Source organism: Gopherus evgoodei, chromosome 1 (assembly GCF_007399415.2).
Source record: "Gopherus evgoodei ecotype Sinaloan lineage chromosome 1, rGopEvg1_v1.p, whole genome shotgun sequence".
NCBI lineage: Eukaryota > Metazoa > Chordata > Testudines > Testudinidae > Gopherus > Gopherus evgoodei.
The window spans coordinates 237956776-237971261 of record NC_044322.1 but is presented as its reverse complement, the minus strand read 5'-3'; the positions used below and the strand labels follow the sequence as shown (position 1 = coordinate 237971261).

The 14486-nt window shown below is 41.9% G+C and overlaps 1 protein-coding gene across 1 annotated transcript in view; it reads left to right on the top strand.

Annotated features, from left to right (window-relative positions):
* LOC115638327 (gamma-parvin-like) overlaps positions 1 to 14486 on the top strand; it is a 38656-nt gene that overhangs the window by 7254 nt on the left and 16916 nt on the right. The window contains 8 exon segments of the mRNA XM_030539927.1: positions 276 to 340; positions 5934 to 6036; positions 7181 to 7321; positions 7716 to 7831; positions 8923 to 8997; positions 11226 to 11229; positions 13209 to 13270; positions 13368 to 13432. Of these exon segments, the coding sequence (XP_030395787.1) occupies positions 276 to 340; positions 5934 to 6036; positions 7181 to 7321; positions 7716 to 7831; positions 8923 to 8997; positions 11226 to 11229; positions 13209 to 13270; positions 13368 to 13432 (631 nt within the window).

Here is a 14486-nt window from a genome sequence, read left to right as displayed (position 1 = left end):
GAACCAAACCAAACTGGTTTTGTTCATTTTTAGAAAGCGTCCCTTTGGTCTCATCAATTTGAATCCTTTGGAAAGATAATTTCTAGCAGGCAATTGTAATGATCTGATATGCCATTTTCTCCCTCTTAGGAAATCTATAAAATTACAAATGAGTACACTTTTTCATGCTGTAATTAGCAAAAAGGGGCAATGTTGACCTGATGGCAGTTGTTACAGAAAACTTGCATTAGTCACATCAGAAACTTGTAATAGATATTTTTCACTTCTGTTTATAGGAGAAAAGAGGAAATTCATAAATCCTACCTCCTGCAATAACCCTAAGCTGGAAGAACTACAAATGGTATCCTTTCTTTTACTAAATTATTATTTACACAGAAACCCTTGTTATTAAATGTTGTGTAAGCAGGCTCCATCATGTAAGGTACTGAGTGCTCTAGCCCCAGGCCAGCAAAGAACGTAAGCAGGTTAGTAATCCCAATTACATCAATTGGACTACGCACAGGCATAAAGGTGCTTTGCTTCCAGGTGCTTTGCTGGATGTGTGCCCAAGAGCTTAGCACTTGGCAGAATCAAGTCTCAGATGCTTAACTCAGACAGAACAAGACTTTTGCTGTATCGTGTGAAGGGGAATGTGGTTCTAGCATCTGAGAGGATTTTTTTTCTCCTAGTCCATGTCCAAAGTGTTCAGCTGGATAACTTCTGAGCCCAAAATATCCAAGAGTTTCATTGTAAAGAAAGCAACAGTGTAATATCAAAGAGGATTCTAACAAACAAACAATAAATCAAATGTTAACATTTGCTACTAGTAAGGCTAATCCTTAAAGAAACTGAGGTTTGCTGCCCTGACTGTGTGATAGGAGTATAGAAATTGCCACACTGCTTCAGAGCAGTGGTCTGTGTAGTCTAGTATCCTTTCTTCACCAGTGGCCAATACCAGCTGCTTTAAGGCAGTTGGACAAGCCATCTCGAAGGGAGCAATGAAGATCACTGTAGAGGACACTGGTCATGGAAGTCACCATTCACATTCATAACAAAAGCTTTCAAAATTATTGTACAGTAAATGCCATTAAGTTCTAGTTAATGTAATTGAGTAAAATGAACTCAGTTTTTAAACAGCAGCACTTACTTCACAGAGACTTTGAAAATCCCCTTTTTTGTTATATATTCAAACATCATTCAAGATGCTTTTCTCATGTGATAGCCTCCTGGATATCATCATACTGAACTTGCTGTTTGGAAGGATCAGTAAAATGGCAGCTCTCATTGGGCGGCACACTAGTACCTTTCACAGTTATAGAGATATTAAAACTGTGACAGGTATTTTAAAAATGACCTTTGAGTGCCGGTGTGTATGTATAGCTCATATTCACAAAGCCCTAAACATACAGTTGTGTGTTTCTATATTATATGTTCCCTAAAACCTAATAAGCTCTCAATCAGTTCATGAAGGATTTAATTTTTGCAACAGGTTTTTACCATTACCATATTTGAATAAATGAGAGAATTTGAGAGGTGGTATAGCAAGAAGGAATCACTAAAGACACTGAATTCATTCTTCACAAATTGCCAAAATAAAGGTTTTCTTTAGTCCGTGATTGTGAAGATTCCTGTGAACTTTGCTGTTGACCCCATTCATGGTTACAGCACATAAAACCTGGGTTTGACTGACTAACCTGTGTCCTCACTGGCCAGGGGAAGAGAGAGAATTCTTTATGTTTCTTACTGTCAGCAATGCCTTCTGGCATATCAGGGAGTGGGAGGCATTGTCTTCCTTGTCTGGAGAGTTCGTAGCTCTGACATAGAGACTTTAAGGAGGTGATTATGATGAGAGACATTGAGGTCTCTTCAAGGGCTGTCTTAGAGAAGCAAAGAAACTCAGTTGTGGAAAATATTAAATTAGTTTCCTGATTCAATTGGGTGTTCTCGTCTTTGGGGGTGTCAGGGACTTTAACCCCCAGACAGCAAAGTTCGTTGTCTGACCGCGAGAGAGACAGGCAACACCAGCAAGGTCCGATTAAAAGCTTTTTATTGACAAGTGCACGCATTAATAGAGAGCAGCTCGTCTCCCGAGAGAACCAGCCTGCTCTTTACATTTTAGTATAAGCTTATACAGACAGTTCCGTCGCATCATAAATTATTCACTGGAGCAACCCACCCCCTTTTTTTAACAACTAGAAACTAGACACCTTTAGTATACATGCATGCCTAAAGTTAGAAATATAGGGGAGTTAAAAACAAACAAAGAACAAAACCAGGGAGTGAAAACAAGGAGGCTTGGAAACTAGGGGCTTGTCTACATCAGAAAGTTGCAGCGCTGGTGAGGGAGTTACAGCGCTGCAACTTAGGAGGTGTACACATCTGCAGGGCATCACCAGCGCTGCAACTCCCTGTTTGCAGCGCTGGCCGTACTCCCGTTTTGTCTCGGGTGTAGAGGATCCAGCGCTGGTGATCCAGCGCTGGTAATCAAGTATAGACACTTACCAGCGCTTTTCTTGACCTCCGTGGAATAAGCAGGTATCCCAGCATACCTGAGGAAGCCTCTGGTAATCAAGCTGGTCTCCTTCCCCGGCTTGCTCTCGCGTTCCCCGAACCCCGAGCAAGCAGGTCTCCTTCCCTGAGGTTTGCTGGGTGGTTCCGGGAACGCGAGAGCAAACCGCGGCGAAGCTGGTCTCCTTTCCCAGTTTGCTCTCTCGTTCCCCGAACCCCCCTTGAAGCCGCCCAACAGCGCTGCAGTGTGGCCACATCTAACACCACTTGCAGCGCTGGTTGCTGTGAGTGTGGCCACTCTGCAGCGCTGGCCCTATACAGCTGTACTAATACAGCTCTAACAACCAGCGCTGCAAAATTTTAGATGTAGACATGGCCTAGGGCTCTTATCAGTTCTTCAAAGGAGCTGCCCTAACACAGCACATCTGGTACTATGCCAGGAATGCAGCTTCTCTCTTATCTCACTTTTTCCCAGCGCTTGTGAGACAGGCTGCTGCTTCTCAGTGTTTTCCACTCAGGGATTACCCACAAACCTCTGTTAGCCTGACTTTGGTCAGGTTGGCATACCTGGTTTTGTCTGCTATATCTTTATTCAGGCCTAACAGGGGCAAGGAAATATAAGCTACAAGATGGGCCACCTCGGTTGCCAAGAATATTAAACTACAAGTAAAATGTGAAGTGCTTAAAGCAAGAAGAAGTTAATAGCAAACTTCTGCTTCAATTATTTTGTTTTCCTTTCCTTAGCTGTTCTTTTCTCCTGTATTTTCAGATACACTTCTTTGTATTGCTGCCTGGGGAGACCCTGGTAGCTAGAGGTAAGGCAATGTTGCCTAAGCTGTAGTAGGGAGATGGCTGTTAAACGATAAAACAGGTGAGCCAGGAAGCCTGTGACTCTATTTTCAGCAGAGCAGTTCATCAGCTTATGCCATTGCCCTCAGCTTTCCAGTTCAAACTACACTAATCCAATGCATCGTTAGAACTTGAACTCTAGGCATTAGGTGAAAACAGGGCTGCCCAGAGGATGCCGGGGGCCTGGGGCCATCGGTGGCAGGCGGCTCCGGTGGACCTCCCACAGGCGTGCCTGCGGAGGGTCCGCTGATCCCGCGGCTCTGGTGGAGCATCCGGAGCCGTGGGACCGGCAAGCGACAGGGGGCCCTCGGTGCGGCGAAATCGCTAGAGCCGGCCCTGTTCAGTGGCAGGGAGCCCTTCCGCTCTGGGACCCGCTGCTGAAGTGCCCCGAAGACCCGTGGCGGGGGCCCCCCGCTGCTGAATTACTTCCGAAGACCGGGTTGCACTTCGGCGGCAGGTCCCGCTTCGGCGGTAATGCGATGGCGGGGGGTCCTTCTGCCCCGGAGCGGAAGGACTCCCCTGCCAGCGAAGACCGGGAGGGGAAGAAACTCCGGGGCCCGGCCCCGCAAGAGTTTTCTGGGGCCCCCGAGCGAGTGAAGGACCCCACTCCAGGGGCCCCGAAAAACTCTCGTGGGGGCCCCTGCGGAGCCCGGGGCCTGGGGTAAATTGCCCCTTTTGCCCCCCCCTCTGGGCGACCCTGGGTAAAGATAACCACAGTTCACTGAGTGGAATCCTGCTGTCTCTTGGCTTTGAATGTGCATTACACATACTTTGCGAGCTCATCAATATAGAGCAGAGAGGTTTTTTAATTTCTTGTGAATTTTCAAACATCTCATAGGATTTTTAAGTTTTTTCTTTTTCTTTGAGAAGCATGTCTTCGGAGTAACAATATAGACTGGAATGTTTCAGCCTGAAGAACAGTCTAATGAGGGGAAAATAGGTTTATTCAGGATTCCATTCACCCCTTGTCAATAACCTAGTCCCAGATTTGGACCTTAGCGTCCAAAATATGGGGGTTAGCATGAAAACCTCCAAGCTTAGTTACCAGCTTGGACCTGGTAAAGCTGCCACCACCCAAAAAATTAGAGTGTTTTGGGGCACTTTGGTCCCCCCAAAAACCTTCCCTGGGGATCCCAAGACCCAAATTCCTTGAGTCTTACAACAAAGGGGAATAAACCATTTCCCTTCCCTTCTCCCTTCTAGGTATTCCCTCCCTGGGTTCCTGGAGAGATAAACAGAAGCAACCTCCGTGAATCTAAACAGAGGGATTCCACCCTCCCCGTTTCCAGAAGTACCGAGAGCTAATCTCTCTTCCCCCCTCACCCAGAGGGAATGCAAAGTCAGGCTAGTAAATCTAACACAGACAGATTTCCCCCTGATTTCTTCCTCCCACCAATTCCCTGGTGAGCACAGACTCAATTCCCTGGAGTTCCCCACTAAAGAAAAACTCCAACAGGTCTTAAAAAGAAAGCTTTATGTAAAAAGAAAGAAAAGTACATAAAAATGGTCTCTCTGTATTAAGGTGACAAATACAGGGTCAATTGCTTAAAAGAAATATGAATAAACAGCCTTATTCAAAAAGAATACAATTCAAAACACTCCAGCAACTATACCATGTAAATACAAAAGAAAAAAACCAATAACCCCTATTGTATTATGATCTCAATACTCACAACTTGGAAACAGAAGATTAGAAAGCAGGAAACAGAAATCCTCCCATAGCCGAGAGAGAGACAGGCAGAAGACCAAGAACAAAGGACTCACACACAAACTTCCCTCCACTCAGACCTGAAAAAGTCTGGTTTCCTGATTGGTCCTCTGGTCAGGTGTTTCAGATTACTTCTTTCCAGGTGAAAGAGACGTTAACCCTTAGCTATCTGTTTATGACACCCCTGCACAGAGAAGCAGCACAAAACTGATACACCAATTAAGCCCTCCAAGCAGGGTTTAATTGGGACAAACATGACCATAGAGCTGGGGGCCTTCAGAATTAAAGCATGAGCTGTCATAGCTTGAGCTAGAGCCAAATCTCTGTAGCTGGGCTGTAACAGACTAATATTCTCTGCGGAGCAGGCACAGAAGAGGACCCATAACACACATTCACCGGCTTTCTGCACAGAATGAAATCTACCCTTTAGGCGTTTAATATTTTGATGTGCTGAAACACATTCTATCAACCACAGCAGAGGGGACACACACAATCTGAGCAGAAATACCAAAAAAGTCTCGATATAAGTGCCTTACCTCTAGCTACCTCCCTTTAGCACACAAAGAGGTGTTACATTTCATTCTGTGTATATGCCACTTAGTGAGATGAATTGAGAATAAAGCGGATGTGAGGGAGGAGTAGAGAAAATGAAAAGGGAAAGAGAAGAGAGTTGGAAAGAGAAAATAGGGGCATGGTGTTAGAGAGAGAGAGAGAGAGAGAAGACTAAAATAAAATAAAGACAAGGAGAGACTCGATGGAGGATGAAAACAAAACAAAAGACGAAGGAGGAAGGTGCACTCTTGTGATGCTAAAGTATTGCCATTTATTTTCCCACTGTCTGTTTCAACAACAGACATATCATTGTTGACTGTTTGATTTTTCCCTGCAGCTCTTGATAGATTGGATTAACACAACCCTGAAACAGGAACACATAGTAGTGAAAAGCCTGGAAGAAGACCTGTTTGATGGGCTGATACTTCATCATCTCTTAGGTAAATCGCTTCTTTGAGCTTTGCTCTCTAATAAATCTCACATGCTCTTCAGTGCCGAAGCTCACAGATAAAATAAAAATCAAACACACTAAACTGTAAGAACAGCTTTGCTTGCTGGTATCTTACTAATTATTAATGCCTCTTGCACTCAAATAGAGATGAGCACTGCACTGTGAACCATATGTGGTAATTGCAATCCTGAACAAGTGCTTGACCCTTCCCCACAACCCTTTGGAAAGTCTTTTTATTCCATTGTTTATATAGAGAGTAAAAAGGTTAACTTTGAAGTCTGAGGTTATAACACCTCCAAGAGGTGCTGATGACATCATAAACCATGACAGTGAATATGATTTATGATATTACCATAAACACCAGCTGGAATCACCTCTACAATTATAAATATGTATATTTTTAAAAAGCCATAGTCTGAGACCTCAGGCCAGAACTTCGGCTGCTGTAAATCAGTGTGGCTATGTTCACTTCGATGGAGCAACATCAATTTTACACTAGTTGAAGGTTTGGCCTCTTGAATCAATTCCCAGCCTAAAGTTATGGTCTACCATTCCCTCCATTCCTCTAATTATTGCTGTCTTTGCCCTCTTCTCCATTCTACTTTGACTGTAACTGGATTGGCCCTCACCTCCTAATCTTCTGATCAAATCTCGTAAATCATTGTGGTGCCACCAGGCTCGTGAATAGGATTGTTTTTCTTTTATAATTTGGGGCGGTGGTGTCACACCTATGAACTAAGATTTTTCTTTTTATACGAACCGCTATGTGCTTAGCGCACATACCAATCTACAGGGCAGATTCACTCGGGGGATTCCTGCAGTTCCCACTGGTAAAACTCAGGGTGTGGACCACTTGTGGCTAAAAATCAGCCTGCAGCCTGTGGCCCCAATCCTTCAATCAGAACCATGTGCAGAGCCTTATTGATATCAGTGAGATTCTGCATGAACCCAAGGGAGTACCTGTTCACATCCAGTTGCTGGCTTCGGGTCTGCGTTATATAATTTATTAAATTATACTAATCACGTATATCGAGACTTTTTTGGTATTTCTGCTATGATTTTGTATTGTCTCTACAGTGCTGTTAAAACACACCCATCTTGCTTTGTTTTGTTTTAACTATGCTCCATCTCAGAAAAACTAGGATCTCTCAGGCTGGATGTTGAGAAGATTGCACTGACGGAAAAAAAACAGAAACATAAACTTGCCGTTATTCTGGAAGCTGTGGCCCAAAGTTTACAACTAGAAGAGAGCCAGCTGAAATGGAGTGTTGATTGTATGTGCAGAAGTAAAATGCAAGGAAATTACCTCATAAAAATATATTGTTCTGGGGTTTTACTGGGCTAAGAAGATGCTGCTAAAGGAAGGATGATCTTGGGGTTAAGGCACTGAAAGATGGCCAGGAACTGAACCCAGTTCTCCTGTGTCTAACTACAGACTTCCTATTTGACCCTGAACAGGTCTCTTTAATCTTTCTGTGCCTCATTCCCACAGCTATAAAATGGGACTAATCTGCCCTTCCTCACAAGCGTATTTGGAGGCATATTTCATATTTTGGTTGTAAAGCACTAGAACTTTCTCAGGAAGGCACAATGGGAATGCAAAGTATTACTATTAGGCTGTAATGAGTTGGCACATTACTTATAATTTGCTTTCTTTTCATGAAACAGCTATCTTCCAGAAGGACTTACTGAGCACATTGTGTCTTCTGATTGCAATAGCAAAGCATTTCCAACCTGATCTGCCTATCCCTTCAAATGTTAGTGTGGAAGTAATAATCATTGAGGTAATTATGGCTCTTTCCTTTGCTGCCATGGGGTTACAGAGATCTCACAAGAAATTAAAAAATACAGCGGAAGAAAAGTGTGGTGTATATCACTGTATAACTGTTATGCTTTTGTTTTCTGTGTAATTCACCTTTTAATTTCTAGAAATCTGTTGTTTGCAGCAGTAACCTGCCATTTTGTGTTCAGTTCAGAGGTAGCATTCTACAGAGGCTACAAACACAATGCTTTGTCATGGAGACTTTCCTGATATGCTTTTGCTGTTTCCACTTAATGTAAAATAAAAGACATTCAGCCTGAAAGCAGAGTTGCTCTTGGTAGACGGAAAATTATAATTGATTATAACCCCAACTGTTTAAAATTCATTTGTCTGCCCCCTAGAATCCTGAGATTGGCCTAAAATCATGAGAGTTTCTTTTAAAATTTGGGTTTTTTATTTACTTTCTGATTTTTGTGACTTTAGGGTGCACTTGGGTCACATTTTCAAGCTTTTCTCCACACCTATGAGGGCTAGGAACTTTAGAATTTTATTTCTGTAGGTAATGAAATAAAAACTGAGATTCTCACATAGTTACATGAATCTAGGATCTGGGGCTTTAAGAAAAACATCACGTATCCCACAACTTGTGATATAATTGTGAAAGTTGGCAACACTGAGTCAGTTTTCTAACTGTGGGTGAAGTTCACATGCATATAGAGCACAGCACGAGGCCTATATCCCCCTTAAATCTCACTTAATCCCTATTTGGAGGGCTGCATTTGGGACTTAAGTGATGCATATGCCTTGGGCTTGCTCTCTACACATTTAAATCTAGGACAGTCTGGATTTTAAATGCTTTACTGTATGGATAGTCTCTGATGGGAAGATCTAGATCTTGGCCACACAAGACGCCAATGTCACTAAAATCATTTTTGACAGTTGCGCTTAGGTTCCTAAGTCATTTAAGCAATGGTGAATATTTTAAACTTAAAGTTTATAGCAACAAACTGTTAATAAAAGTTGCCTTTACTACCACAGCCCTTGCTGTTATACATCTTTATATAGCCCTTGCAGTTAAACATCATTATTTTATATTGACTTTCTGTTTAACAGCGTACCTTAACAGGATTAAGGACAGAAAATGCAGTGGAATATATCACAAAGAACAGGTAAGGGAAGAAACATTTTGTTTTATAGATTGTATAACAAAGGAGGATTGAAATGATCGCTTCATTTATTAAAATAAAAGTGTGGCTGTGGCTATTTAAAAAAATATCCCAAGCAACCAAATGTTACAGCCCTGGTCAAATTTTCCTTTGTGGTCAGACACCAGGCTGCTGTACTGGATTCAACCTTTGGTTCCCACATGTTTTTAAGCCTCCTGGGTTCATTCTCTGGCACACTATCTAGTACCCCTTCTGGGATGTGGGATCCCATGGTCTAGCTGCCGTAGGCTCTGCCTTGATTTTTCAAATAACTCAAGCATGTGCTTCCCAGAATTCCACTCATGTTGATACCCTGGTTTATAGTTTCACTTTTCTGGGCCATTGTGAGACTTAAAACAAGGGAACACAAACATTCTGCAAAGGACTTCTAAACCAGACACACTTTAGTCATAGACAAAGCACAAGAGATATTCAGATCTAAAACAACAAATGCCTGAACACAAGGTCTTCCCTCAATTTCCTCATCCTTCCTGAGAGCTCTTTCGGTATTAATCAATGTCCCTCAGGGAGTCCAGGATCCTCTGACAACCTTCTCTGTTCAGTCTTGTCTCTGGTTCTGGCCCCCCTTGCAAAAGTAAGTCTCCTTTTAACAACCATTTCTTACACCTTATCTCTTCCTGGCCTTCCCCTGGGGTTATTCCAGCCTCTAGTCCTCTATGGGCTATAGCTAGGGGTGGTTGGAAAGCAGCAATTTCACTTTATGAAAAATTTCCAGATTTCAGAATTTGTTTTTGTTCTGCATCAGATCAAAAGTGTAACTTTTCAAAATATTTTATGAATGAATACAAGAGAGGCAGAAAAAAGACACACCACCCCAATAATAGCCAATAGTCCAGAGGATAGGGGGCTCAGCCTGGTTAAGTCACTGGTTTGGAGCAGGGATTTGAACCTGGGTCACCCACATCCTAGGTGGCTCTGGGCATTGGCTATTCTGAGGTGGATTGGTGTGTCTCACTCACTCATAAAACTCCATCCTGGACTTTAGAAACCTTCCTGACAAAATTTTCATCAAAACATTTTGATTTCAACGAATCAGTGTTCAACTAACTCTAGCTGTGGCCTTCAACATTCTCTATATTTGTTAGCATGGATAAGAGCTATAGTAAGTCAGTAATCTCTGGCCAGTAGCCTCCACTGTCCTCCTAGGGCAAGGTTATTAAACTATTGATTGTCCTTATTGAGAGTCGACTGCTTAGGTGCCAGACCCTTTGCAAAAGAGGGAAGATGTAATTTTAACATGTCAGCATACAGTGAAGGAATCAATAAGCATATATCATACAAAGAGTCATAAAAATCAAACTGAAAGTTATAATTCATAGACTTATTCCCAGTGTATCACACCAACACATTGACCGGATCCGGAAAAAAAATCTTAAATTGCTATTACCAAAAGTTCAGTTATACATCATGTCTGGTTGCCATTTAGTTACAATCTGTTCAGTAATTTATGCATTTTCAGGGCTTAGTAAATGCTACTGCCCACAGAATTATTGCGTGAAGTCGAGGCATTTACTCATCTTGCAGAGCTGTTACTGTTTTCATTGGTCTTTGCAAGACCTGACAAATGACATAATTAGCAAACCAAGCATGTTAGGTTTATACATCTGAAGTTAAAAGTTCAATTGTATAAAAACAAAACCAGTTTACATATTACTAATTTATAGCTATTGAATTAATACATTACCAGAGTTCAGCAATTTTTTCCCTTATTTTGGTGCTAAAGAAAGAGCAATCTGATCTGTTCAGTTTGTGAGATTCTCTAATTATTATGTGAGCTCAGCAATGGACACAATGAAAATATGGAGGTTGCACCATGAACTGGAAACAGTTTTTCTCTGCTACAGTTCCATCATCAACTATTCTGTATTTATATGTAACACAACCTTAAAATTCTAGTATTATGAGCAGCTTGTTGGAAGACTGTGCTTATAAAATACATGGGCATTTGTCTGTGTGCCAATTAAATATGATATTCTTCCAGAACACACAATATAGTGCCTATAAAACTGTCTGTTGGAAGCTACTCTGGCAAATAACTAGTGAGGTTCTGTTACTTATCTCCTACTTCATAGGATCCTTATGGCACAGATATGCTTTGCTTAGAAATTGGCATTGGTTCTGGATGTATGTTTTTTGCTATATCTCTTTGTTGTTGTTGTTGAATCTTCAGAGAGGAATTTAGAAGGCCAGTCAAGTAGTACTCTGAAGGCCAAATTCAGTGTTCTTTACTGCATATTGTTTTCAAAAGTTGTATGTATCCACTTCTGATCTCACTGACATCATGTTAAATCAGGGCTAAATGGATATAATATGGGGAGGAGATCAGAACTGGGCCCGTCATGATCACCCCACAGGAGAACCTAAAGCCATACTGGCAATGAGAAATAAAATTGAAGGAGGCAAAATGATGGAGGGGTGAAGTGAGATGAATCCCATTTACTTCAGTTGAACTATTCACGTGTGTAATAGCTGCAGAATTGGGCTTCTGACTTGCTGCCAGTTGTATTCAGGTCTGTTTTCTTTAGTTTGCAGAATAATGTTTTGAAACTTTATTATCACTTGATAACAGACCTTAACAACCAGCTTAATCCAAAGCAGAATGCACCATCAGGACTACCAAGGGAAGTAAAACATTTCATTGTGAAATTTACCAGATGAAAGGCTTATATACCACTTACGCTCCATTTTGAGGACTTACAAGGCCTATTTGAGCCTCCCTATCTGCAAAGGGGCAAATTTCACAAAGGGGCTGCTTTAATTCTCTTCTGTGCAATTCATGTGACCAGTTACAGCTAGTGCAGAGACAAAGTATTTAATTGAACATGTATTTATTTTGTATCAGTTATTCTATTAAGTGGTCTTCATTTATAAACTGAGACAATGCAGAAAACATGCAGATGAATCAGTTAAAGGAGGAAACCTTAATTCACTCTTCAGTCTTTATCTATTTTTTAAAAATATATCTTGCTTAAATTAAGGAATAAAACAGAAAGCTTAGCTCCAGAAGAAGGCTCTCTAGTTTGTGACAATGCTGTAGGATTACATACATTCCTGTATTGATTTGTTGTTCTTTGTTCCTAACAATACTGAACCAAAAATGAATGGGAGAATGAAATCCAGTGATGCTCTCTCAACACTGGAGCCTTTTTGTGTAATATAGCTGCTAATTTTGATGAGTATCTCCTCCTAAACAAAGCTGATTCACATCCCACACCATGGAAGCCAAAGTCTTCTTAATACGCTGGCATAATGCCCTTGATTTTAATCGAGTTGGAGAACTTTGTTCATCTCAGGCAAAAGCAATTTTGTACATGGGTCACTGTGAGGAGATGTACACAATTCTCATTAGAGTGGGTCAGAAAATAGGGGTGGGAATTCACAAAAATTTCATTTCCATTTTTCACTGAAAATGTCCAAATTTCATTTTGATTTCCATCCCTAATTCTCATGTGTAATGCTACTCAAAATTATTAGGTGAGGTTCTATGGTCTGTGTTATGCAGGATGTCAGACTCTAAGGGTCTCTTCTGACCTTCAAATCTATGGATTTAGAATTATAGGCAAATATTTCTGTCACTGAATGTGGTCATTCTCCACACTCAGTTTTTGTGCAAAACTCCCACTGATGTCAATGGGAATTTCAGGTACTGAAGAACAGAAAATAGAAATAGAAATAATTGGAGATATACCTATCTCCTAGAACTGGAAGGGACCTCGAAAGGTCTTCGAATCCAGCCCCCTGCCTTCACTAACAGGACCAAGAATGGGAATATATGCCCCTTATTTTCTACTGATTTTTATTGCAGATGTTCAGGGTTAAGGTGTGCAAATGAAAAGAGCTGAACTATAGGACCCATGGAACTTCAGCTTGCCTAGGGCGCAAGCTAATTGCAGCACAAACTGAGATAACCCATGCCTGTGAAAATTAGGGAAGCTGATAAAAACAAACTATTTTGTCTGAGACAGGAGTTAAAATCAGGGGAAGCACAGCTCCCTCTTCTCTCTGATATGAAGTGGGGAAGAGAATACTGGGGAGCAGTGCTCTCCCACAACTCAACTTCTCCTGGGCTTATACAAGGAGGGTTCCCCCCTCCCAGTTCAATTTATTTTAACCGCTGGTCTAGTAGTTACTCCAGATAATCCTAATTAACATTTATTGAATATTTTGCCTCAGAAGCTGATGCCTTTGATGAATTATTCACACATGCACCGGACAAACTGGATGCTGTGAAAAAGGTAACTTTCAAATGTTAAACAGACATTGACATTTGCATTATAAGATATTATTAATGAATTCTCCTAAAACTTCCATTTCCCTCCTCTGATTCTTTAGGTGCTTTTGCAATTTGTCAACAAGCATGTGGCAATTAGATTAAATGTGATGATGCTGAATCTCAGGTAGCACTCTTGAGCTGTATGTTAAAATGTCTGTCGGTTCTGTTAATATTTCCTGTCACCTCAAAATTCCTATATTCTCTTTTAAAACTTGACAAATATACACATTCATTCATAGCCTGAGTTCAGGCATATCAAGTGTCAGTTTGGGAGGATTTTTTAATGCCAATATGATACATAATTGAAATAAGGGGTTTGTATGGAACACCATCCCGGGTTGTCAGCATATAGGTCCTGATTTTCAGAGGCTCTTGACCCCTATAGCTTCCATTGGTTAAGCTGCAAATGTGGTTTCTCAGCATCTTTGAAAATTAGGCCTAAATTGTCAATAGTGACTAGGATTTTTTGAGTGCCTAACTTAAGACATGGTCAAGAGGCCTGTTTTTCACAAACTGCTGATCTACCAGCCCTCTGAAAATCAGCCCCCTTTAAAGTGCCTGAAGGTGGGCACCCAAATTACTAGACGCTTCTGAAACTCTAGCCATAATTTATAGTAAGGCTAGATTTTGTCAGGGTATTTTTAGTAAAAGTCACAGACAGGTCACGGGCAATAAAGAAAATTCACGGAAGCTGTGACCTGTCTGTGATTCTTACTAAAATATCCATAATGAAATGGGAAGGAACTGGGCAACTGTGGAGTGACTGGGAGTTCTTGGGTACCCCACCACCTGTGGGGGCTCAGAGGCACAGCAGTGGGGAGCTGCGGGGCTCCCCCTGCTACCACAACCTGGGGAGCTGCAGGGGTCCCCCCTGCCCTGCCCCCAGTTGGCAGGGAACTGCATGGATCCCCCTGCCCCATGGCAGCTGGGAGCTTGGGAGCCTGCTTCCTCAGGGTGTGGAGGAGGTACATCATAGCTCCCTGCTGCTGTGGGAAAGGTGGCAAGACCCCTGCAGCTCCAGCCGCCAGGGCTGAAGTCACGGAGGTCTTTTGGAAGTTTAGCAACTTCTGTGACAAAATTGTAGCCTTATTTATAGGGCATGATTGTTCCAAAGGCACAGCCCTGCTCTGAGGACAATGTGGAGCCTCATCAGATACATCCCTCACAGAGCCCAGGGA